The sequence below is a fragment of the Orbicella faveolata genome, unplaced genomic scaffold (assembly GCF_042242905.1).
Source record: "Orbicella faveolata isolate gen_17 unplaced genomic scaffold, um_ofav_v1 contig_25, whole genome shotgun sequence".
Classification (NCBI taxonomy): Eukaryota; Metazoa; Cnidaria; class Anthozoa; order Scleractinia; family Merulinidae; genus Orbicella; species Orbicella faveolata.
Genome location: NW_028301553.1, coordinates 7,407,501 through 7,435,000, shown reverse-complemented (window position 1 = coordinate 7,435,000; position 27,500 = coordinate 7,407,501). Strand labels below are relative to the sequence as shown.

At 38.9% G+C, this 27,500-nt stretch overlaps 2 protein-coding genes and 1 long non-coding RNA gene across 4 annotated transcripts in view; 1 reads left to right on the top strand and 2 right to left on the bottom strand.

Moving 5' to 3' along the window:
- Positions 1 to 1,924: 1,924 nt before the first annotated feature.
- Positions 1,925 to 22,042, bottom strand: LOC110044234 (uncharacterized). 2 transcript variants are annotated; one of them, XM_089293309.1, is made up of 3 exons: positions 21,286 to 22,042; positions 5,660 to 6,088; positions 1,925 to 3,142 (listed from the first exon to the last, which is right to left on the bottom strand). In XM_089293309.1, exons 1-3 carry the CDS (start codon positions 21,569 to 21,571, stop codon positions 2,499 to 2,501), a joined length of 1,359 nt encoding a protein of 452 aa, XP_089149435.1. In that variant the 5' UTR covers positions 21,572 to 22,042; the 3' UTR covers positions 1,925 to 2,498. The 2 variants fall into 2 exon arrangements, with proteins under 2 accessions (XP_089149435.1, XP_089149434.1); XM_089293308.1 differs by lacking the exon at positions 21,286 to 22,042 and adding an exon at positions 7,286 to 7,880.
- Positions 8,157 to 10,835, top strand: LOC149108787 (uncharacterized). Its single transcript, XR_016208304.1, has 2 exons — positions 8,157 to 8,652; positions 9,080 to 10,835. It is a non-coding gene; the product is annotated as an uncharacterized LOC149108787 (long non-coding RNA).
- Positions 22,043 to 22,524: 482 nt separating the features above from the next.
- The window catches only part of LOC149108786 (uncharacterized), a 24,023-nt gene continuing 19,047 nt past the window's right edge, over positions 22,525 to 27,500 (bottom strand). Inside the window, exon 10 of the mRNA XM_089293281.1 lies at positions 22,525 to 23,815. Coding sequence (XP_089149407.1) covers positions 23,031 to 23,815 — 785 coding nt within the window. The 3' untranslated portion in view covers positions 22,525 to 23,030. The remainder of the gene's footprint in view (positions 23,816 to 27,500) is intronic.

The window sequence follows — 27,500 nt, the reverse complement described above, 5'->3', positions numbered from 1 at the left end:
AGCGTACTAGCTGCGAAGCGCAAGTCACTGGTTCACGAGCACGACAAAGGAACTGACCAAGCCGCAAGCCGCAAGCCACTAAGGCGACTGACGAAAACGAAGAAGATGCTCTTCTTGAAGGGCGAGAATTCGGCGTGTTAACACTTTTCTATTTGTTTATAACATCATCTTGAAGTCTTGTTTATATTCAACATGATTTACGTTCAAAGAATTTGTTTTCAGACTAGTGGTGGCTTGTTCTTTCTGAGTTGCTCCCGTCATCAAAAACACGTTACGGCGGAAGCCCCTTGAATTCAAGTGACCGGAATTGCGCTCTAACAGAAAACAAACAAGCATGGCGCGAAGGCCATATAATAAACTACTTACTAACCTAGCTAGCTCAAGCCGTACTGGGGAATATTGGCCCTCGGCCGTTTTTGTAAGGACCTCGCTGCGCTCGGTCCGTACTGCCACGACCTCGGGCCAATATTTCCCAGTACGGCCCTCGCGCTCGGTTAGTAAGAGGTTAGTATTTTACAAGCAGTTCACACTTCGCCTGAAAATCGATGACATTTCGATGTGATTTGGTTCAAACTAAATTAAGTCCGGCGAATTAAGTTCGACGTCTGAATCAAAAGGTGTACTTTTGATAATTTGGTCGGTCCAAATTCGAATAGAGTTCGGCTCATGAAAAGTTTGGCGTCTGAACTGGACCTAACAGACCTTTCCCGCATTCCACTACAGTGCGTTCGAACAATAGTACCACAGCGACCATTTCATACATTTGCTGTATTTTTGTCCACCCTGACCTGGACTCGGCGCTACTGTTTGTTGGAATGCGGGAAAGTTCTATTACAGGGTGCGTTATCCAACTTTTCCCTGTTTCAAATGGTTTTAATTTTTCATGGTTTTCACACGACCGCTATTAGATCGTCTATTTCAGCGATAGCTGTCGCGTGGTTTCCATACTATCACATCGTCGCTGATTTTTTTTATATGGTAACCAGCGTTAATGTAGTATGCTCTTCAATATTCCTACCTAATTAGCACTATTTACAGTGAATTTCGCTACGTTGCAATTAATTCACATTTATCACGATAAGAAAATGTCATGAAAATCTACATCTTTCTCCTGCTGTTCTATATTAACTTGCAAACAGGCTCCCAGTGAGTGCAGAAAGAAATCTGGAGGGCGAAATGAGCCGTTAATCGCGAAATAAAGAATTCCTCGAGCGAAACGAGTGGGAGTACTCCCCCTCGTCACCAGACCGCTCTCGGCTAGGCCCGCTTGTCCTAGACCACACTCGGCTAGCTTGCACTAAACCCAACCGTGAGCCTGTTCGCAGGCTAGTTCTATATATTCCCTTGCATGAAGAACTAAAGAATAAAGTACCAGAACAAGCTGCTCCAGTAGTAATTATCTGTGGGCATTATGATCCTCCTCGAATTTGAGACATGAAGCTTTCAATTTGAGAATAAACATACGTGGCTATGCTGTGAGCAAAATCTGCATCACATGATCATGTGATCTTGTGGCTGATTGTTATTTCCAAACCCTCCTGAGATTTCCAAAACCGGAAATAATCTAAAAATAACTTGATATCTAAGGATTACCTTGATAAAAGGGCCTACATTGGGGATTAACTCCCTGACCCTAAATTACCCCTTGCTAGTACTTGTTTCTGGCTGCCAATTCTTTCAAATGGTAAAATCTCGTGTTCAGTCATTACACAATAAAGCTCCAGTATTTAGCTTACTGTAAAGGTTTCAAAGTAACTGAATGAGCCTTTGCTATATATAGAAAGTACGTAGCTCTAAAACTAAACGGTATTTAGAAATACCAAAAGTAGTGACCCTTTGAAAGAAACATCTACCGAACGCAGCGATCACAAATATAACAATTAAATTGCTTTTTCTGAAAAACAACCGTAATGAGGAAAAACCGTTACAACGAACTGCAAATCGATTATTGTGTTCTGATGTTAATTCATTACATTTTCTTTCCTTTTAGTTTCTAAATTACTGCTTCTTTTATTCTAGCCAAAATTAGTTCAGTTTATTACCATATTTTGCACTAGAGATACGCATGTTTTCCCATTTGACTGAAAAATTGTATAATGGATCTACTAGTATAATGGATCTACTAGTATATGGCGCTCGTCTTCACTTACAAACTTAAAATAGCGATAGGAAAAGATTGCTAAATCAGAAAGTTACTGCAATCAGCGAAGGTACAAGTTACAAGTTTAGATAATGGTGCCATATTTAGCACTTAAAAGACCCAAGACAACATGCCAATGAAATAACGATTTTCACAACGCGCTGCTTAACTAAAGGATTCGCTTCCAACGAAGATTAAATAGAGCAAACACTTGAGAACTATTCAAGAAATCTTTGTTCTTACTCATTCTCTAGAATTTACATTAGGTTTAATGTATTTTTGTAATATTTTTCCTTGTTTCTAGGTCAAATCAATATTTTTAGAACAGGAACATTCTTACGTTACATTGATTTGTATTTTAAAATCCTTGTTTGTTTAAAAAAGTACGGAATCGATCAATTTTTCCAATTTTCACTTCGGTTCGCAGGTTTCCTTTCTCGTCTGAAATGATGCAGAGTTCCCCACACGGTGTGGAGCAATATTCTTCTTTCAATTTATCAATTATTTTCTGAGGTATTCGGAAATTTCCATACCTAAAGTGTACATCACTTTCTTGGAAAGATACCAGTCCGTTACGGATACGAGTTTTTAACAGGAGAGTTTCGTTGTCAGCGATCTGTATTCCTTCGTTCCTTGACCTCGAAATATCGATCAACTTTGGATAAACGAACCATCGAAATGTGCCATCAATGCCTCGCATGATTGTTACTCCCGTCACGGGCGTGTGGTGATACTGCTGATTCAGATTTTGATTAATGCGATCTGGGACTGTAATTGCGGGGTCCCATAGTTGAAGATCTTCTACCTGATAAGATATTTTTCCAAAACGAAGTAAACTTCTCAGCAAGATAGGCTCTCCCTCACAAGTTATAGCAGGAGGATGGTATGGCTCAGTTGTTGCTGTGGCTTGCGGACCTGGTTTCTTCTTACTTTTTGAATTCCACTCATGTCCTGGTTCCCAGTCTGAACGCTTTTTTTGAAAAGGATCACTTTGTGATTGACCTAAATAAATGAAAAATGATTCAACTGCTGAACTTGAAGAATAAAAAAAAGTAAAATTAAACCACTTTATTTAAGTGTCGAAGAGTTTAGCACTGCTGTGCTAATTCCCTCTGAGACGCACGCGCAGGGAATCATGGTAGCTGTATGTAATGTCTCGAAGATATCGTGCGTGTACTGAATACAACTACCATGATATCCTTCACGCGCGTCTCACCGAGGGAATGGGATATTTATAATATTTTTTCCTCATTTCAGCGTCCATGGCCCATTGAACAAAGACTTGTTAATCAAAAATCCCAACTGGTGGAAAGCTGAACAATTGGCTGGTTACGAAGCGTGGACAAATTGAATTTCGAAACACTAAACACAAATCCATCCAGAGCATCACTGTTCGTTTTTTGAAAACCTATCGAAAGTTTCGTCCGTGTCTGTGGATTTAGTCGGACGATGGTGATGGCGAAATTAGAAACTGGACCTTTGTTAAATAGTAAATGGTTGCCAAATGGGCCACTTTCGATATATCAAGAATTATAACTGGGTGCCGAAGCTTAAAGTGCACCTAACCCCCAATTTTTTTTTTTTTTTTGTCGCTAAAAGGAATCTACTTGTTATTTGAAATACTTCCGCGAAAAAATTGTTGGATTCGGTTAAATCCTCGATTTTCTGTGCCCCGACCAAATCTGGAAAATAGCCCCAAAAAACTGCCATTTTGTTTAAGGACCGAGTTTGAGGAGAATGGGTCGAGCGGCTGTTGTGACGTCTACCCAGGAACTTGAATATCTCACGTCCTCTCATTTCCTTCAGGATGGTGCAATACACATTCGAAAAGTGCGCAGTAATGCCTTCCAGAAGTGCTATCGGCTGTTGCAGCAATATCCCAGATCTGAAAAAAGATATACTGTACGATTTACTGACGATGATCGGTCAATATGGTACAATAAAGACGTAAACGATGGTTGATTTTGTCGAACCGAAACAAGCGAACTGAGTCTGTGAGAACCATTGAAGAACTCTCACTGGAATTTGTTCCGCAGACTTTCAAACGCTATTTTCAAAATTTTCAGCTTAAAGCCAACAAGCACTTTGTCGAAATACTACCGACAACCTATATCTTCCAATCCCGCAATGTTTATAACATAGCCGGCAAAGTTGTGATCAATCAAGTATAGTGATACGTAAATAGGTCGCAACTGCACGCCGCCAACCAACACTTATTTCTCTTTCGATTTAGATAAAAGTCGAAGATTAATCCTTTAGAATTACATGATAACAAAATTGTTACGCTCACAGAGTTTTTCTAAGGTTTGGAAATAAGCAGTGCGACAAACATTCTATGCAAAAGTGTCGAAAATATGACCGCGTGACATTATTATATGCGGACCGCTTAGGGAACACATCCTTTTCGCTTATCCAACGAAATTCACTGCAAACTTTGAGAAAAATTTGCATTGGTTATTTGGAGTTACGACTTAAAATGTGAGACAATGTGAAATTGTTAATTGTATGAAATGTTTCCTTCCGCCTTGCTTCCCGCAGCTTCAAAAATACAGGTCCAAACAATTCTACGATTTTCAATCGATCGCAGCCAATGTTTTGGAGGACATCAAGTCTCGAAAACTGCAACACTTACGTCGCTCTTATAAACATGAAGAATTCCAGAAAGTAAAACACAAACTGGATGTAATAGAACAACCATACCTTGACAAAATACATTTTCGCTAGGGACAAATGTGAACGGGCTATAAACACGCGCGGGAGTCTTGTGTTTAGGTGACGAAATTACCATCCAAAGCAGTCCTTGAGTTTTCTTTCCTGCTTTTTGTTTGCCTGCTCCTCCACTTCGTATCTAGTTTTCCGTTCCTAATATGCAAGCAGCTCGTCCGCAAAGAAGTCTTCCCCGTCGTCGCTTGAAATGTTGCAAATTGTTCTCAAAGCTCTAAGCAGTGAGTTCACAGTTGTCGAACGTGCTCGATCGAAGTTTATTTCGGTGTCTTCCGAATCGAAACGTAACTCTGACTCCAGTGACAAAAAAGAAATGATTCTGAAACAAAATTTAGACGTTTTAGCCTCAAAATATATTGGAACGATTACTTTTGTTTTCCATTTTCTCGAGCGACTACAGAGAGCTGACTGAGGCGCCATTGTGTTTGGTTCCTGGGTAGACGTCATTAGCAACCCACGCCCCAGACTCCCTAGAACGCGGTCGTGTAACACTTCAGGCGCGAATTTGAAAGGGCATAGAAAATCGAGGATTCAACCAAATTCAAAAATTTTTCCTCCCAAATGCTTTGAATAACAAGTGGATTCGTTTTAGCGAAAAAAAAATTTGGTGTTAGGTGCACTTTAAGGATGCATATATAAAAGAATCAAAGTAAGGCTAAAGGACTAAACAAATATCTATTCTGTGCTATTTCCCTAAGGAAAATTGGCCGACCAGATGATGCGCCCTGTATGAGTTTTGCAAATGGTGCAGGTCACTTCAAATAGTGTCTGTGGAGAAATATGATGCATTTTTACCTTTAAGATATCTTGAAGTGTTGAACTCCAAAGGTCTAGCGCGCGCCCTGTTGCCCATTTCATTGCCTATTTCAACGCGAGAGACCAGTGAACTTAGTTGCTGTGCAGGGTCTTCTTCCATGCCTTTTTTCTCAAGTTCAGTAGAGCTCACTGTCTGCGGTGTTTGTGATGATGGTTCTTGAAGCGGTTGATATTCAAACTTCTGTCCTTTCTTGCTTGGATCAAAGTAATGCAGCAGCGCTTCTTCGTGAATCACTCTGTGCTTTTTGTTCCAAGAAAAGACGAAGCTTTTTCTTCCATCCATGAACTCCTCGCTGAACTGTGAATATACAACTTTTTTCTTAGCCCAGCGCGAGACGACAGACTGTTCTTCCTCGGTTTCATTCTTGTAGTTGTCATCTCCTCCAATAACCACGATGACCTTCCCTCCTTAATTAAATAAAAGATAAAATATTTAAAATCTCATTTCAGCAGAAAGAATATGAATAAAACAACTTTTCCCTACAAGTTAAACTACTCCAAAGCTCTTAATAATCAAGCACCAGACTATATAAAGGACTTTTAACACAACTAATCGTCTGTGCTCCCGAGACCATAACCTCCTCGCTGTTCCCAGAACCAAACACATGACATTTGGTGATTACGTCTTTGCACACTCTGGACCTTTTCTCTGGAACAAACTTCCTCGTGAAATAAGACTAGGTCCAACCCTGACTGTCTTTAAATCAAAACTTACTTTTTTGAAATTAGGGCATAGCATACCATAGTCTTATAATATGTTTTTTAAACTGTGTTATTTTTATATACATTTTCCCTATATTTTTACTGTAATCTTAGTCTTACATTGCAAAGCGCTTTAGAATATTTTATAATTTTAGCGCTATATAAATCTAATCTTATTATTATTATTATTCACTATTGAATAAAAAAGACCGTCCTTAAATTCACTCTATTGTTCTGCATATGATTTTAAGCTCCGGCAGCAAGTGAAATTTCAATTTTCAGCACACATTCTATCTAGACCGCGGCCTAAAAAGCTCAGAAGAGTAAAAATCTAAGATGAAATATTGAATTATGGTCCCTTAGTCTGTAAACCCCAGCCCCTACCCCCGTTCCCCCAAAAAAGAAAATTTCACACATTATTTCAAAATAAATTTGTTAGGCGTCGACGGTGAACAATTGAAATATTTATGCAAGTTTAAATTCAGTAAAACAGTCATTACATTCTTGGAAATGTGGCAGATGTTTGCTGCCAGATCAGTTGTGTATATCTGTTTTTGTACGACTAAACCAAGTCAAAATAGCCCGAAACTAGACACTTATTGCATCAAAAGCATGAATATGTTGTTCTTGTCAGAAAATCGGATCAATCTGGGTTTCGTGTGATTAAAAAAATACGCAGTAAATCACTTCCTGTACGCCGAAGCACGGTGAACAGTTCATACTTTGTTTGTAGTCAACCTTGTAAACAGGATAATATTATTAAAGCGTAAGACCTTTAATACCCTCAAATATAGTTTTCTTACAATTTTGCCTCCATTAATTTTAAAGCTACAATGTTATGTAAACTCTGGTGCCTAGACCATCAAGTTTTAGTAGTATTATCGTTCTAATGTCTAACATTACCTGTCGCTCGCAGTAAAGCTCTGTAAACCTTGGCGTACCCATGTTCCAAGTTATCATTGTTGATGAGTAGAACAGATTCGTGTGCATGCACAACAAACATTGCAAAATCCATCTTCATTGCAGGAATGGTTTTCGTACTCAACTCAGACATTTCAGATAGAGAGAAGCTGTGCGGTTCTACTGAGAATTCGAAGCCAAGTCTCGCTTTTGTTGCTGCCAACAAATCCTCGACGATGCTTAGCTGGTAAACATTATCGCAGTTAAAAAGATGAAACTTGCGCGGCTGTGCCATCGTTTCGTTTAGTCAAAGTACAATGTTTTGTATCTTTGTTGACAGCTCTGTTTTGCTTGAAAAGGTTGAAGCAGTTTCTTTCACGAATTTCAAAACGGAAGTCCTTTATTCCCAGAAATGCTTTGCAAACATCTGCGCATTGTGTGCAATAATTCCGAGAAAGCCGATCAACCATGAAACATCACTCAACCATCGTAGCTGGATCCCAGGCTCTCTCTCCTTTGCCTCCCTCTTTAACGACAACGGAGGCAAAGGAGAGATAACCTGAAATCAATCAACGAAATCTAGCCCGTGTAAGCAGGCGGCTCCCGATCGGGAACGCTATGAAAACGTCACGGGTAGTTTGTTCGTATTAAGTGTTTCATTTTCACTTGACATCGCGGCAGCCATTTATCGGTGTCCCAAAACAATGAAATGGCGGCCATGCTAGTGTTCCAAACCAATCCTGTGAGGGTTAAACTCTCATATATTATCTACTTTTTTTTCCAATAAATTTGCAGGGCTGCTGGCCACCTAAGTGAAAGCATTCTACAGGAGTCCAAAGAGTGCACGTGACTAAGCAGAGGAATGCAGGCAGGAGGGAGGGGGCGTCTCTAAGCAAAACATTGGTTGAGTCATCACTGCCAGTGTGACGTCACGTTTCGCTTGGATGAAATTCAAAATGGCGCCCAATGGGTAAAGTACAAGAGGTTGATGAAAATGCAGAATTTCGCTCCGATATTCTACCCCATTTGCTTAGGTTCGTTAATATGTGGTTTATATGACATTAAGGAATCTTTATTTGGTACTTTTTGTTGGCTAAAATATTCAACAGGTAGATAATTTGATCGAGAACTTTCTGTTTTGAAGCCAATTTGTCGAGCAAAACTGTTAGCTGATTGACCTTTCGAGGGCCACTGCATAACGAAGCAGGGCCCTTTTGACACAAGAATAGGAGGTTCGACAGAGGGTATGCTTGGCTTCTTGTATGTGGAATTTCAGTTCTTCAGCGCTGGTGGTTCGTCTCATCAATCCCTTTAAAGTGCAAAGACTGGCTGTATGGGAAGAACAGCCATGTTTCAGTTAGCCAGATTAGGTAAGTTTTCTGCCTTATTTCACCTTTGTCGTACTACAGTTTACATTTAGGGCAATATCCGTAATTTGGTTAATATTTATGGTTTGATTAGTAATTCGGTTCTATTTTATTTTGTTTTATTTGAGAAAAGAGAAGTTTTGATTTTCTTATATGCTAGGTCTGCCACAAATATTATACATAGTTGTGTTACATGAAAAACTCAGCCTAGTTCCTGGCCGGCGGCCTAATTGTGACTGGCTTTTCCCAGATTTTAGTTTGGAATTCGATATTTGAAGAATTGGTGAATGCTGTTAATCCAATAGATCCATCAGAATCTATCGATCTGCAAGGTCATGATCAGCCAATAGTCCCCTTTTGTTCATCTAAAAAATTGTGTCCCACTGAAAACAGGTTATTAAAGACACTTCGGTTTTTTTTTTTTTTGCAGGGAATGTCACTGGAAGGAACATATCATAATGCACAAATTCCCTTCCAGAATGCCACACTGGGCAGCACTTAGGGATTCTGATGAACATTTTCCCCTTGATGGCTAATGTCCCACCGCCTGCCCCCCCCCCCCCCCCCCTGCCCCTGGATGATCAACTGGCATGGAGTTTTTAACTCAGCTTAGTTTAGATTTTTTTAAAATTTCTTTATCACCTGTCAAGACATACATATGAGAGCTACATATTTTTTTCATGTTCAATCATGCTGTCAAATTCACAAGTTCTTTCTTCATTTTTGCACCCCCTTAAGCACTTTTCCACACCTCGTTATTAAACTCCCATTGATTATGACAGCCGAAGACATTTCCTTTAAAGGAACAGAGTCATACAAAGGCTTACCACAGCTTGATTGCCAGTATAAATCAATTGACAAGTTTAATTTGGAATTAATTTGAGATCCCAAATTTACGATAGTTTCACTTAATAAATCGGTGTGAAGTTAAAAAATGTGACTTTTCTGTTACATCAGCAACTAAAATAGATGCCACCAACCTTATTGACTTTAATACCATACTGAAGAAAAAGCTAGGGTGGTGAAATTCAACCATTTTTACACAAGGATAACTAAACATTTAGCTATGAAGACACAAAACAGTGCAAAAGAGGGGAAATTCTCTGGAGCTAACATCAAGGTTTTCAGAGATGACTGCTATCACACAAACCACAAATAAAACCACTAACAATGGATCAGGCAGGGCATGTATGGCCATATATGGTCAGAATGAGAGCATAGCTGCTAAGCACACTGGACGAGAATGAAGCTTATGGACCTCCGGAGTCTGAGGAAGACATGTTGATTCAGTCAATCATTCATTCCTTTATTTGGTAATGCAGGTTTTATGAAAAGTAGCCTTCATTCGGTGTCCGCTCTGTGGATATTATCCATTCCAAGAAGATAGGAACAGATAATGTCCAAGGACAAACATCGAGCATATTTTTAAAGTCAAATGGAAGCTATTGTGTTTATTATACTTCAAATATTTTTGGCAATGTGCAGAATCTGCTTGAAGATTGGAAAATAGGGGAGTACCACTCCACTGGAGAATATTTTACAGTTGTAGCTTGAGCATTTAGTGATGCAATTAGACGAAGACATGCAAGCGACAATATTTGATGGATTAAATGGTACATATAGTCATAATTGAAACTACCGGCTGATGTGGACCTGTGAAGAGCAGGAGATGATTATAAGAGCAGAATAAATAAAAAAAGCTAATAGGCATAAAACTTTTTTAAACATAAAAAATTAATAAGAATAGATGTCTGATTGTCTTTACAGCATTTCTGCACTCTAACACTTAGCATTTGCTGTCATTTATTTTGAGTGCTATGCTGCAATATCTATTTAGTGACATTTAGTGGAGGGTTGTTTTTTTTAGTTGGAATATAATGAGAACTTATAGGGATGAAAAGACTACAATGCAGCCTTGAAATTCTTGGAGGCTTAAGAAATAGGAGCCATTACAACATGGCAATGCAGGACAGTTGCAGCATCATTAACCTGTTCCATGCTCTCGGTCTCTTTCTCTACAAAAACCCGCTTGTTGCTCGGCCACTTTTTTCGATTGTGCCCACTGACCAAGAATCTGGAACAGGCTACAGCATCATCCAAGATGTGGCATTGTTCAGGAATAAGCCAAGTTATCAGGTTATAACAAAAGATAAATAAATCATACAGCAAAATTGATTTCACCATAACTGTAATTATTATATTTAAATGCTATATATTTTTACACCAAAATTGTAAGTGGCAAGAAGAAAACCAAAAACAGCTTACTCAGGCGAACTCTAATTTGAACTTTGTTGTAAGTATGAAATCACAACACTGAACACCACAACTGCAGTGGACAGCAATAAGTCAACAGTTGCAACGAGACAGGAAAAAAAAGGCAACAAACTTCACAACAAAAGCCAACAAATAAAGCTGCTGTACGATTAAAGCCAACAAATATCACCATACAGCGGACAAAATTAAAACACAAAAAGCAAACGGAGTTAAAACACAAAGAATTGAATTCAAAGACCTGATAACTACCACCAAAGTTCGCAGGGAAATTTTGGTGGAAATCAAGAAATAAACAACATCTCAACACTAAAACGGATTGATGAGAGGAACGGCTGATTCAATCGACACAGAGATATACGCACATTAAACGTATACTATCAACGCATAAAACCTCCTATTAACAAGACTATTGGTAAGACATTTAAGAGAGAAAACGCGAACGTTTTACGTTGACCTCTCTCATCCCGTTTTCAAGATGGCGGTCCCGCCACTCACCCGTAACAAAATTCAACAAGGATACACGATAACGCGCGTACAAAACTAAAACAAATAATGCACACAGACAAAAAGCAACAATAAACTGTACACACCTATACTTAGTTAGCGAACAAAAACGATATTAGGCCTGTTTTTTGGTCTTTCTTAACCTCTGTTGTCCTTCTTCAGAGGCGTAATCTGAACAAGCTACTCGAAGCGCTCACTCGTTGCTATGTGACGTCACACTGGTAGCAATGAGTCGGTCACGAATCAATACCGAAACACAATAGAGTCACCCCCTCCCTCCTAAATGCAGGAAAAGAGAAAGGAGAGTTGTCTGTTTGACAAACTACAAACCTTAGTCAGCATGCTACGCCGAGAAATGGTAAAGAAAAACAACAACTTTTATAATTAGGAGGCCAGATAGCTGATAATAGACCAATCGAACAAGTTCGAGGGATGAATAAGTTATTTCTTTTGCTTTGTTTTTCTAAGCCTCGGAGCCATGGTAGAATTTTTAATATATCGAAATTGGCCTGTTAGGCAGAAGTTTAGCTTATAACCAAGAAATACTATGATTTTTAACTGATAACCTGTTCTCTCTTGAAGTGCTGTATGTTCTCCCCCGCATGGGCATAGCTGAAAATTATCAAATGACTGTTAGCTGACTGCACGATTTTCCTGTAAGTGGTCCTCTCAAATTGGCTGCTTTTTGCTTGTTTTATAGATTATAACAGACCTTTCCTGCATTGCACTTCAGTGCGTTCGAACAATAGTACCAGAGTGACCGGCCTTTTCATACATTTGCTGTCTTTTTGTCCACCCTGACCTGGACTCGGCGCTATTGTTTGTTGGAATGCGGGAAAGATCTATTACAGGGTGGGTTATCCGACAACTGAGGTGTATCTTTTCCGGGTTTCAAATAGTTTTAATTTTTCATAGTTTTCACTCGATCGCTACATGATCGTTGCAAGTCTGTTTCAGCGATAGTTGTCGCGTGGTTTCCATACGATGACATTTTTTCATAGTTAGTAACCAGCGTTAATGTAGTACGCTCTTTAATATTCCTATCCAATTAGCACTATTTACAATGAGTTTCGCTACGTTGCAATAAATTCATACTTATCACGATAAGAAACGGTCAAGAAAATCTACATCTTTCTCATGCGGTTAATATATGTTCTATGTATTCCATTGTATGAAGAGCTAAAGAATAAAGTACCAGAACAATTAAGCTACTCCGATAGCAACTATATATCTGTGGGAATTATGATCCTCCGCGAATTTGAGAGACCTAAAGCTTTCAATTTGAGAATAAACATACGTGGCTATGCTGTGAGCAAAATCCGCGTCACAGGATCTTGTAACCTTGTAGCTGGTTAGCTATTTCCAGACACTTCTGAGATTTCCGAAACCGGGAATAATCTAAACATAACTTGAGATCTAAGGATTACCTTAGTAATAGGGCCTACATCGGGGATTAACATTCTTACCCTAAATTATCCCTTGCTAGTACTTGTTTCTGGCTGTCATTTCTTTCAAAGGGAAAAATCTCCCCTCGTGTTCAGTCATTACACAATAAAGCTCCAGTATTTAGCTTATCTGATCTCGAAGTAACAATCAAACTGAAACTAGCCATAGGAAAAGCCTGCTAAATCAGAAAGATATTCAAAAAGTGCAAAGTTACTGCAGTCAGCGAAGGTACTATTTGCAACCTTAGAGAATGAGGTCATATTTAGCAATTACAAGACCCAGACAGAATATTTCAGTGAAATAAACGTTTTTCGTTTTGTGGTGTTTAACCAAGGGATTCACTTCTGACGAAAATTAAAACAGAGCAAGCACTTGAACTATTCAAGACATTTTTGTGCTTGTTCTTTCTTTGTTAATGTAATTGTGTAAAATTTCTACTTATGTTTAGTTATATCAGTATTTTCAGAATAATTGCACTGCCATTAGCACTGCTTCCTTGAAAACCAATTATCTGCAAAAAACTGAAGGAAATCCGTGTTGAAATAAACTTTTCTGTCTGTCTCTCATTTTGAAAAATTCTCTTGCACTTCTAACGTTGCAGTGATTTACTTTTTGAATTCACTTTTGTTGACAAAGGAGCGAATTCGATCAATTTCGCTAAGCACTTTCACTGTGCATCGTAAGTTTCCTTTCTCGTCGGAAACGATGTAGGGTTCCCCACAAGGTCTCGCACAATATTCTTCTTTCAAACTCTCAACGATATGCTGAGGTATTTCCCAGTTTCCAAACCTAAAGTGTACATCGCTTTCATCGAAAGATACCAGTCCTTTATAGACACGAGTTTTTAACATGAGAGCTTCGTTGTCAGCGATCTGTATTCCTTCGTACCTTGACCTCGAGATGTCAATCAACTTGGGATCAGCGGACCATTGAAGTGTGCTATCAAAGCCTTGCACGATTGTTACTCCAGTCACGGGCGTGTCGTGATACTGTTGAAACAGAATTTGAGTGAGGTAGTCCGGAGTGCTAAATTGAGGGTCCCATAGTTGAAGATCTTCTAATGCATCAGTCAATTCCAGCAGTGCCCATCCCCCCCCCCCCCCCCCCCCCCCGCCGGGCAACCGCGGAGCATTTGCTCACGTTGTCAGTCCCGGAGGTGGAGCATCTGCAATTTTATCCCGGCCCGGGGGCTGGGCATTTGCGTACCCCGAGGCGACCCCCGGGGATTTGACACACGTGTTTTCGAAAGTGCCATGGATGAGTTCATCGGGAAAGACGAGACGTTTTTCGAACAATGACTTGTCCGTCAGAGACTAGAGAAACTTGTAGATGTTTTAAAGGCGTGTTTTCTCAGTTTTAGATATTTCTTCATTACTTGTAAGCATACAAATATAAGCGACAAGGTGAACTTCGCATTCAAAACTAGCCTAGCATTTTTTAAATTCACGAAAGTGGAGTTAAAATACTTAAGGTTTGCGAATTCAAATGATGCGATCTTCAAGACAGACCTTGCGAGCTTAAAATGCAATGCATCATCATTTAAAATGTCTTGATTCTTCACAGAAAAAGTAGCCTGCGAAAACAGGCACCTATCATCGCTCGCGGCTGGAGGCACGTCCGTCGCGATCCCAGCTATCCTCTAGCAAACTGTTAAAAACAAATATAAAGAAATAAATATAATCAGAATCGACTAACACGTACTGTTGTCCTTAAAGTCTTACCGTTGCATTAAAATACTGAACAGGTTTATTCACTGATTAATAAAAAAAAAACTGCAGAGGTGTTGGAAGGCGACGATCCCGGAGGCGGGGCATTTGCCCTCTTTCTTCGTCCCCACCCGGGGGCATTTAGACAGCTTATGTGTCCCCACCCCGGGGGAATTTGCCCATTTATTTAAAAAAAAAAATGCTAATGCCCGGGGGTTAGCCCGGGGGGGGGGGGGATGGGCACTGCTGGAATTGACTGATGCATAAATGATAAGATATAATTCCATTACGAAGTAAACTCCTCAGTAACACAGGTTCCCCAGTAATATTTATAGCTGGAGGATCTCTTGACTTCATTGTTGTGGTGGCTTGCGTTGCTGGTTGCTTCTTAGTTTTGTGTTCAACCCATGTCCTGGTTCCCAGTCTGAAGGGTTTCTTCGAAGAGGATTAATTTGCGATTGACCTGATTATAATAATAATAATAATAATAATAATAATAATAATAATAAACGAATCTTTAGACAGGATTAACCCATCAGTATTATAAAGTACTGTTATCAAAGGGGTCCTGTAAGATTTAAAAATTTAAAAATTTAAAAAAGGTAAAAACTTAAAAAGGCAAAACTACGTACATTGGAAAACATATAAAAACTCACGATTAAAAGTTACAAGTAAAAAATTTTCGTTGGCCATTTGGCTAAATAAAAGCCTAGAGTTCAGAGTTCTTATGTCCGCCGGTAAACTGTTAAAAACTGAAGCCCCTAAAAACGAAAAACTCTGACGGCCAAACTCCAAGTTCAATTTCGGCAATTCGATCGAGGAAAATCTGAAAGGATAGGAAACGATTCAGCTGCTCAACTTGAGGCATCACGGATCTTTTTTTCTTTTTGACAAACTCTAGAAAACTGGTTAGGACGATGGTCATGTCGAAATCAGAAACTGAACCTTTGCTAAATGGTAAATGGTTGGTAAATGGGCCAGTTTCGATATATTAAAAGTTATAACTTGGTCCCGTGGCTTGGGGAAATAAAACAAACAAATCATTGAAGGTCACTTCGAATAGTGTCTGTGGACAAACATGATTCATTTTTGAGTTATTTTTTTGTGAAAAAAATACCTCTTAGTCGGCGCGTCGGGTATGTTTCGAGTCAATGGGTGAGTGAATGAGTGAGTGAGTGAGTGAGAGATGTATGAATGTCACACCAATCAGATTGGATCTGCTATAAACAGCCAATCAAATTTCTTGTTGTGAAGGTAAATAGTATGTGAGGAGATTTGATCCCGATACAGTTCAGAACGGCCATATTTATTCTTTTATAAAAGAGGAGGAATTATTCCTGTATTGGGCCTATTTCGACATCTTCTAAGGCGAGGATTTTGTGGGCGGGTTTGATAAACATTTGCAATTGGATAATCAGTCAAAGAAACATAGTGTTTGGCATATAACTACGAGCATTCAATGAAGGGTGAGCTTTTCCCATTAGATAAAGTTTTCAATTAAATGAGTCTTAGCCGCTCTGCTACAAAGTTTAAGATTTGAATGATAAGAACAGTTGCATTTTAGAGGAGCGGAATGCACTACTGGGAATTTAATGAGGTTGCGACCAGGTTCAAATCGTTTGCATGTTGTATTGAAACCTAAATAATGCTGCAGAGTTCGCAGTAAGTGTTCCGGGCGTGTAGTCAATGTCAGCATCCATTGACAAGTTTCACTGTGAAAAGCGAAGAGACTACAATTAATTTGGTCAACAGAACAAAAAGATATTATTCTGTGACGATTTTACTATTATAATGGTTCTTGTTTACCACTGGAATGAGAAGATACGTCTGAAATGAAACTAAATCTTCTCTTTTCAATGTTATCAGGGTTTTCGCTTTTTCACATCAATAGCCAGCACGAATTGCAGTAGGAGAAAAAGGAAATTGTTTTCGTTCATGATAACTTTAGTGAGGTATATGAAGTCTTGGGCGTTTTATTGGTAATTGAAAAATAGACTGACGTGTATGTTGCCAGTTTGTGATTTTTAGTCCGGTTTGGAGTGGAGTGTGACAGATACATACATTGGGTTGTTTTAGAGTGCATAATGTTCAGTGTAATGGTGGCTAGTTATGAACGAGATGAGTCTTGAGTTTTGAAGCAGTTCATGAGTTAGCGGTATGCAAATGGCACAAGATATTTTATTTTTAGTTACAAAGGGTAACTTGATACTTTTGTTTTTCACAAGGAGTAAATTCAATTAGAGCTGACAAATCGTCACCACTTGTTCCCACGAGATGTTTGCTATTTTTAGTTACAAATGGTAACTTGACACTTTTGTTTTTCACCAGGGAGTAAATTCAATTAGAGCTGACGAATCATCACCACTTGTTCCCATGAAATGTTTGAACAAACAAAACAAGATATTGCTATTTTTGGTTACAAATGGTAAGTTAACACTTGTTTTTGAGTTATTTTTTTGGTAAAAAAAAATACCTCTTAGTCGGCGCGTCGGGTATGTTATGGACGGGTCAATGGATGAGTGAGTGATGTATGTATGTATGTCACACCAATCAGATTGGATCTACAATAAACAACCAATCAAATTTCTTGTTGCAAGGGTAAATGGTATGTGAGAAGATTTGATCCCGACACAAGTTAGAACGGCCATATTTATTCTTCTATAAAAGAGGAGGAAGTATTCATATATTGGGGTTACTTCGACATTTTCTGTGGGTTAGGCTGAGGATTTTAGTTACGAACGAGATGAGCCTTGAGGTTGAAACAGTTCGTGAGTTCGTAGTATGAAAATGCAACGAGATATTTTTTATTTTTAGCTACAAAGGTAACATGATACTTTTGTTTTTCACAAGGAGTAAATTCAATTAGAGATCACGAATCGTCGCTTCCAGTTCTTAGGACATGTTTTAGAGGAGACGAGACCATTTAGATTTGAAACAGTTCTAACGTTTACAATAGTAAGTGCAGATGACGATTGTTTTGTTCTTGTTGCATGCAAATATGACGAGATATTTTTATTTTTGATTTACAAAGGGTAATTTGACACTCTTGTTTTTCACAAGGGAGTAAATTCAATTAGAGCTGACGAATCGTCACCACTTGTTCCCACGAGATGTTTGCTATCTTTAGTTACAAATGTTAACTTAACACTTTTGTTTTTTATATGGGAGTAAATTCAATTAGCGCTGACAAGTTATCGGCTATTGTTCCCAGGATATTAAACAAAAAAAAAGCTTTCATTTCTGGACGGTTTTTACGTCTCTGCAGTAGCAGTTTATTTTTATTAGATGGGCATTTTATGACATTCTTTTCAGTCCGATATTTTTAAAGGTAAAAAGTAGCAAAACTGCTCAAATGTTCTCTGAAGACTGCGTGGCACCAAGTTAAAGTTCAATTTAATTAAATCCGTCTTTCAATGTATCAGAGAGGTTTTATTCTCTTTCTTTAAATTTTCGGTGAAGTAGTGTTGTTGTGTTGTGTTGGGTAAAAAGGGTAAACTTACGACTCGTATGAAATGCGAAAAGGTCCCTTAAAGTGCAGCTAACCCCAAAATGTTTTTTTCGCTAAAACAAATCTAGACTTTATTTGAAGCATTTGGGCGAAGAAATTTTTGAATTTGGTTGAATCCTCGATTTTCTATGCCCTTTCAAAGTTGCGATTAAGTGTTTCACGACCGCGTTTTAGGGAGTCTGGGGTGGCGGTACCTGATGACGTCTACCCAGGAACCAAACACAATAGCGCCTCAGTCAACTCACTGTATTTGCTCGAGAAAATAGAATGAAAAACTAATCGTTCCGATGTATTTTGGGACTAAAACGTCCAAGTTTTGTCTCAGAATCATTTCGTTTTCGTCACTGGAGTCAGAGTTAAGTTTCGATTCGGAAGTCTCCGAAATAAACTTCGATCGAGCACGTTCGACAACTCTGAACTCACTGCCTAGAGCTTTGAGAGCAATTTACAATATTTCAAGCGACGACGCGGAAGACGTCTTTGCGGACGAGTTGCTTGTATATTAGGAATGGAAAGCTAGATACGAAGTGGAGGAGCAGGCAAACGAACAGCAGGAAAGAAAACTCAAGGACTACTTTGGATGGTAATTTCGTCAACTAAACATAAGATTCCCACGCGTGTTTATAACCCGTTTACATTTGTCCTTACCGAGAATGTATTTTGTCAAGGTTCTGTTAAATCCAGTTTGTGTTTTACTTTCAGTTGAATGCTTCATGTTTATAAGAGCGACGTACGTGTTGCAGTTGACTTGATGACTTGAGACTTGATGACCTCCAAAGCATTGGCTTCGATCGATTGAAAATCGTATTGTTTGGACCTGTATTTTTGAAGCTGCGGGAAGCAAGGCGGAAGGAAACATTTCATACAATTACCGATTTCACATTGTCACACGTTTTAAGTCGTAACTCCAAATAACCAATGTAAATTGTTCTCAAAGTTTGCAGTGAAATTCGTCGGATAAGCGAAAAGGATGTGTTCCCTAAGCGGTCCGCAGATAATGTTACGCAGTCATACTTTCGACGCTATTGCACAGAATCTTTGTCACACTGCTGATTTCCAAACCTTCGAAAAACTCTGTGAGTCTAACAATTTTGTTATCATGTAATTCTAGAGGATTAATCTTCGACTTTCAACTAAATCGAAAGAGAAATAAGTGTTGGTTAGCGGCGTACAGTTGCGATCTATTTACATATCAGTATAACGCTTCTTGATCATGACCGGATCACACAACTTTGCCGGTTATGTTATAAATACTGCGGGATTGGAAGATATAGGTTGTCGGTGGTATTTCTACAAATTGCTGGTTAGCTTTAAGCAGAAAATTTATGAAAATAGCGTTCGAAAGTCTGCGGAACAAATTCCAGCGAGAGTTCTTCAATGGTTCTCACAGATTCAGTTCGCTTGTTTCGGTTCGACAAAATCAACCATCGTTTACGTCTTTATTGCACCATTAGCCGATCATCGTCAGTAAATTGTACAGTATATCTTTCTTTAAATCTGGAATATTGCTGCAACAGCCGATAGCACCTCTGGAAGGCGTTTCTGCGCACTTTTCGAATGTGTATTGCACCATCCTGAAGGAAATGAGAGGAAATGAGATATCCAACCTTCCTGGGTAGACGTCACAAGAGCCGCTGGACCAATTCTCCTCAAACTCGGTCGTGAAACAAAATGGCGGTGTTTTGGAGCTATTTTCGAGATTTCGTCGTGGCACAGAAAATCGAGGATTTAACGGAATCCAAAAATTTTTTCGCAGAACTATTTCAAATAATAAGTAGATTCGTTCTAGCGAAAAAAAATTTTTGGGGTTAGGTGCACTTTAACTTGACTATTTTTGAGCAAAAATTCCTCTTGGGAGTTGGAAGGGCTATGTGATCGGTGAGTGAGGGAGTTATGCATGTGCACGTGTCACACCAATCACCGTGTGGGTTTTATCAAAGAACGAATCAAAGAAAAAATAAGATGGTATCTACATTAATCTGGAGACGTGTCAGATTACTGTAGTTTGTTCAGTCAAACATCTTATGGCTTACTATTTAGCTATCTTACCATTACCGATGTAACATCGTATGTACATCATAAATTCCCAGTTTCTTTCTTGCTGTACACCGCAACCAAAATAACTTGTCGAATTAACCAAATCATTACTGTAAACAGCTCCATGAATGCTCCTGTCTCCGAGACTTCACAAAAAAAAAAAACTCTTGCACGCCTTGCGTGCCTATGTTTACCTTAAGGAGATCTTGACGTATTGAACTCCTCAGGTGTGGCGCCTTCCCTATTGCCCATTTCATTGTTTATTTCAACGCGAGAGACCATTGAACTTAGTTGCTGTGCAGGACCTTCTTCCACGTCTTCTATCTCGAGTTCAGTAGAGCTCGGTGACTGCGGTGTTTGTAATGATGGTTCTTGTGGCGGTTGATGTTCAAACTTCTGTCCTTTCTTGGTTGGATCAAAGCAATGCAGCAGCGCTTCTTCGTGAATCGCTCTGTGATTTTTGTTCCAAGAAAAGACGAAGCTTTTCTTTCCATCCTTGAACTCCTAGCTGAACTGTGAATATGCAATTTTTCTCTTAGCCCAGCGCGAGAAGACAGACTGTTCTTCCTCGGTTTCGTTCTTGTAGTTGTCAGTCCTTACCCCTCCTTCCCCCCCCGCCCCCTCCCCGCCAAAAAAAATTAAAGAAAGAAAAATTCACTCACTCTTTTGCAATGAAATCTATTAGGCGTCGACGGAGAACAATTAAAATATTTTTGCAAGTTTGAATTTAAAACAGTCATTGCTTTCTTGAAAATATGGCAAATGTTTAAGGCTAGATCAGTTGCGTTTATCTGTGTTAGTACTACTAAACCAAGTCAAAATAGCCAGAAACAAGACACTTCGTGTATCAAAAACCATTTTGAAACCATGAATTGGTCGTTCTTGTCCGAAAATCGGATCAATCTGGGTTTCTTATGATTAACAAAGTACGCAGTGAATCACTTCCTGTACGCCGGAGCGCGGTGAAAAGTTCATATTTTGTTTGTAGTCAATCTCACGAACAGTATAATATTATTAAAGCGTAAGACCTTTAATACCCTCAAATATAGGTTTCTTACAAATTCTGCTTCCATTGATTTTATAGCTACAATGTTATGGAAACCCTGGTACCTAGGCCATCGAGTTTTAGTATTGTTTTCCGTTCTAATGTCTAACATTTACCTGTCGCTTGCAGTAAAGCTCTGTAAACCTTGGCGTATCCGTGTTCCAAGTTATCATTGTTGATGAGTAGAACAGATTCGTTCGCATGCACAACAAACATTGCAAAATCCATCTTCATTTCAAGAATGGTCTTCGTACTCAACTCAGACATTTCAGATAGAGTGAAGCTATGCTCCTCTACTGTGAATTCGAAGCCAAGCTTCGCTTTCGTTGCATTCAACAAATCTTCGACGAGCTGGTAAACATTATCGCAGTTAAAAAGATGAAACTTGCGCGGCTGTGCCATCGTTTCCTTTAGTCAAATTTAAGTACAATTCTTTTTATTTCTAATTCTTAATAGCCTTGTTTTGCTTCAAAGGGCTGAAGCATTTTCTTTTACGAATTTCAAAACGGTTCTTTATTCTCAGAAAAACCTTCGTAAACAGTCCAGTGCGCATTAATTGTGCGTAATAATTCCGAGAAAACCGATCAACCATGAAACATCACGCAACCATCGTAGCTGGATCCCAGGCTCTCTCTTCTTTGCCTTCCTGGTAGGGGAGGCAAAGGAGACAGAGCCTGCGATCGAGGTGTGTGAAATATACTAGCCTGTGTTAGCAGGTGCCAAGTTCCTGATCCGGGAGTGCTATCATAACGTCGCGGGTAGAATGTATAGAGTGTTTTCACATGAAGTCACTGCAGCCACTCCCAAAACAATGAAACGGCGGCCATGTTGGTGTTCCAAACCAATCCTATGGGTCATATTTACTGTAAACACTTTCATTTGCATGGCACTGAGCTGGCCAAGTGAGTGAAAGCGCTCTATTGGAGTTCAAAGAGTGGACACTAAGCAGAGGAAAGAATGGGAAAAGTAAACAGGGTTGTTTGTTGGCGAACGGCAAATCGTGAAATGGTAAAAAACTGTGACAACAAATTTTAGAATTACAGAAATACGACAATAATCTGTTCGTAGGGTGTGACAGCTGAGAATACGCCAATTTTCATTTGTATCGTAAAATTCTAACTTGGTTCCGAAGCTTGCGGGAGTGAAATTACCTACATGGAGGTTTAGTGCGGGAGGAATATCAAGAAATTTTGTTTTGTTCCCTCAAGCCTTGGAGCCGAGTTATATTTTTAACATACTAAGATTGGCCTATTAGGCAAACGTGTAGCTCTTATCCGGGGAGTGCACCTGAGTATTCTGTTACGATTACTGTCAAACTGGCCACTGTTGCTTGTTTAGACTATAATGAAAAAGCGTTATTCGAAGTTTCAAGTTTGTTTTCCAACAATAAGGTTTACATTTTTGGGGTTTTAATAGTTTATTGCTTATTTGAAATGTACCGTTTTTGTTGATTAAAACTATTGCATAATTTGATACGCTTTTAAATTCTTCTATGTAAGTAGCAATAAATTTCGCTACGTTGCAATAAATCAGTCAGATTTTTTTAAAGAGAGTGAGGTATATATATATGCGAGATTATCTTCATTTTTATCCCGCACTTTAAATATATGCTTTGTATACATACACTTGCAGCTCCCAGTTGGCTTGATAGCTCAGTTGGTAGAGCACCGCGCCGGTATCGCACAGGGGTCATGGGTTCGCATCCTGTTCAAGCCTGAATAGCTATACTACTGTGACTGGCTAAGTCGAAGACTCAACCGCGATGACTCCTCATGTCTTTTAAGGTTGCAGTTTAGATATATGATATTTCACATGTTTCCTTGCATAACTGAATCTACTTTAGAACTAAAGAATAACCGGCTTAAAATTTTTTCTTGACGAAAGTGAACATTTTATTTAATGTGCTAATCTTCACGAAGTATCGTAAGTTTTGTTTGTCGTCTGAAATGATCCAAAGTTCCCCCTTTGGTGTCGAACTATATTCTGCTTTCAAACTCTCCGTGATGTGTTGAGGTATTTGCCAATTTCCATGCCTAAAGTGAACATCGTTTTCTTCAAAAGATACCAGTCCATTACGGATATGAGTTTTTAACAGGAGAGTTTCGTTGTTAGCGATCTGTATTCCTTCGTACCTTGACCTCGAGACTTCAATCAACTTTGGATCAACGGACCATCGAAGTGCGCCATGAGTGCCTTGCAGGATTGTGACTCCAGTCACGGGCGTGTAGTGATACTGTTGAAAAAGATTTTGATTAATGTGATCCGGAACGGTAAATGTGGGGTCCCATAGTTGAAGATCTTCTAAGGCATAGGATATTCTTCCATTAAAAAGTAAACTCCTCAGCAAGATAGGCTCCCCATTCAAAAAGATAGGAGGATTTGTTAATTGACTTGAATACGACTCGGCCGCTGCACCTGGGGCATCTCTGTTCTTTACTTGAAAATCTGGCGCTGGCGCTGGCGATGTCGACATCAGGCACTGAAGCAAAGCATCCGGATCTACAGACAGCTTTCCATTTTTCAAGCACGCTAAAAAGCCCTTTCCCTTTTTGTTTATAATGCGCTCGATGGTTTGCATAACAGTAGCGTCATCGTCCTTTGATTTGAAGGAGAAGGTGTCGCACATCAAGATGATGACCTTTGTATCTGTGAGCAAAGCAAAGTAAGCTGCATTTTATGTACTGGATTATAATATCCTATACGCTATTGTTTGTAAGCACTTAATTACCCTTACTGAAGAAAAAAACAAAACAAAACTCGACCCTGTGCAGCACACTCAAATAGTTTAGTTTAGGTAATCACATGGGACCGAGTAAAATTAAGGATTAATATCACTTGTGTTTTCAGAAGTTGCTGATATTCAGCACTTCTGAAAACACAAGTGATATTAATCCTTAATTTTACGAGGACCCATTGCGATTACTTGTTAATGAAATAGAGGGGAAAATTACTGAATTGCTGAATGCGCTCTTGAGTAATCAGTCATAGGAAGCCATTTCAACTTTGAAAATACAAAGTTAGTGCTTCTTCAAACAAAGTTAAAGCGTTCAAAACGCTTTCAGTCACTCAGAATCTGATTCTTCGACAAAGATACGCTTGTATCCTCGCCTTATATCACTTGTGCTCTTCTGAACGGCATCATGCCCGGCGATATTCAAGGTGACGCTGCAGTGACTGAAACTGTAAACATAACCGGGAGCACACAAAGACGCACTGGAATACACCAATTAACCTGGAAGTTGCACGGAAACGAGGCTTTATAGCCCTCGCGAAAAATAATCAAAACGACGTGGCGAATGGAGAAGGGAAGTCAATCTCTCTTCTGAGGATATTCCCGGCGTCAGTGTGAGCGAAAAACAGATTGAGAAACTGACACTACAGCCAATTAAAATTCTGGCTCAAAAGTCGCCGTATAAATCAAACTGGCAAAAAATGGAACTTTTGGAAAGGTATATTTGCCGTCCTTCGATAGTCTCTCTAATATGCACAATAAACAATCTGTTCTCACTATCTTATTGCCTAAAAGAGCTTCAATCACGGTCAGTTTAGGGATAAGAATCTGAATGACATGAAAAGTGTAAAAATCTACGACTCTGACCCGGAGAATAGGTTTACTAAAGCTAAAGTAGCTTCAAGTAGCAAAGCTTATGAAGCAAGAACTCGAAAGAACCTACGGAAGTAAACTTAAAAATTGTGCCGGATATCAGGAATATTGCGAGAAAGCACTTAAACAAATTTCCCACAGCTGATTCATTTTTCATTGATGACTTCAGTCTTCTTAATTTAAAGAATATCCAAAATTAATAATCGGTGTGAGAGAATAAAAAGAAATCTTTTCAAAAGATGCTAAGGTAAGTCTCAAACAAGACCACGATCTGCCCTCCAAGAATGGTATAAGCAAGGGTTCCGTACAGCGACAGCATCAAGGAGTTACAGGGTAGGATGCAATCACTAAGCTGATACGTCAGTGAAATCACCAACAAAATTATCAAAGACGTACTGCAGTGTAAATACGTCTAAGAAGAAAGAAATGTCTAAGATGTAAAATACGTCTAAGACGAATAAAATGTCTAAGATGTAAAATACGTCTAAAAGACTATCAGTCACATGCCGTGAAATCACATGCCACGAAATATCATGGCCTAGAAAATTAGCAACTATTAATGGACAAGTACACTGAAATAATGCATCAACAGGGATATACGTACGAAGGTGCAAGTGACAAAATGCAGATTTTTCCCAGATCTGCCAGATGGGCTGGTTACAGACCCAATTAAAAGCAATCTCCATGAAATCATTGAAGCTAAGAATGTCATTGTTATGGATGGTGAGACCCTGAAAGATTCCCTTATCAAATCAATATGCAAAATGTTTGATACTGGTTTAAAAGTAAACAAGACGATCTAAGATCGTAAGTTGGGCCGTAGCTACGAGTGTCGATCATTTGCGGTGCGCAGCGTTCTATTTCCAATTTTACCGGCCAGTCGTTTAATTAAGTTGCCTGATGAGTGAGGTCCTTATCATTTCAGACCATACGAGGCAGGACTGTCACAATAAAAAGATGATTGCTCCTGAAGCATGAATTTTTGTGAAGCCTTCGTGTACTCCTCTGAGTTCATAATTGTCACCGAGAGGGTGAATAGTCTGGAAATACTGCTCTAAGCTCTGAATGGATGGTACTTCTAATAGTATACATGTACCTGAGGTGTAGCTTCTACCATATTCGTCTCTTGCATGAGAATCAAATACCATATAACTCCCATTATCAATATGATAGATACTGACACCAATACATTTTACTGTCAGAATAAATAAAGAATAATTTTGTGTCAAGAGTGATAATTTCAAAAGCCCTGTCTTTAGACATACTGTACTGATATCTCTCAATTACTGAATAACAATGATTTAGATTACCAGTGCAGCCTTCACTATAATTAAGCTGGTAAATTATTTTTCTCAGGCATATAGCGATCACCAATCATTGACGGTAATTCTGCTTGCATTAAATACACCTGCCCTGTACATTGTGTCAGTGTTGAATACAATATTGATTACCATCTCCAAAATTTGTACCAGGTCTTTTTACAGCTATGCCCGGGCAGCTATGTATTCCTTCTATCGTCTTGTAAATCAAAGCACTCAAACTCATAGCAGCACATTGGTTTCCAGCATCCTCACCAAAGTACATAGTGCCACCTTGATCATATGGTGCCTTGAATGTTAGAGCAGGATCAATACTATGTATAGGAGGCCCAGGATTTGTTTTAATATCATTACACAGAGTAGCACAATGACCTCTGTAGCTCGCATTCTTGAACACACTTGATGATGTATTACAGCTAAACAAAGGTAGATATTTGCCCAAAGACTCTTTACAACTCAACGATTTTAGATTCACTGTTGACTGTGTAGAATGCCATTTCTTTCTCATCTTTTGTACAAACTTGATACAGTCATTATTGCTCCTAATTCATGCGATCAAAACTAAAAATCATAACCATTCAATAGATTAGGTCAAGAATCTGGGATATGATAGATGATCGATATATAAACAACCTTGCCAAGGACTAAGTTTCTGCAGTTTCTCATTCGCGCGTTATCCGGAGAAGTGTTTCACCCAAATATATAGAGCTTTCCAAGGGGCACAAATATGGCGGACGTAAAGTACCAGAAACATCTGTCATTGAGTTTTACAATTGAAACGAAAAGTTATCGCTCTAGAGTTTCAAAACGTTGAAATTAATACTTCTTCTAGTGCAAGAATTGTTCAGTTAGCACAAACTAAAGCGATAACTCATCTTTTGACATTTAATGTCACACAAGGCAAAAGCTCTGAAACTCAAACGTATATACGTACCCTATTACAAAACGAAGAACCTTGTCGAGCTAACACGTTTTAAAACGTCAAGTTCCTATAACCTCCGAAGAAAAGGAAATTTATATATATATATATGACTACGTCACATGACACACATTCATTTGACACCATGTTATGGGCGAATCTTTGCTGACGTCATTGTTTACATTTTTCCTCATTAACATACAACTTTGCGCAGAGAAGGCATCATGTTAGACAAGAATTGACTAAAAAAAATTAAAGAGCTTGTGAAACTTAGTAACTGGTGAAATTTTTGGCTCTTTGGGAGTAATATTCGAGGAGAAATTGGCTTTCAAAAACTGCAAAATTTCTGGGTGGCAAAAGTGCTAATGAGCTCATACATTCTTTGTAAAATTTTAAGTTTTTAAACCCGCGTCGGACAAAAAGTATTCAAGAAAAGAAAAAACCGTGTTTAAACCGATCGGGAATTATTTGTTTTAGTCTAGATTAAAC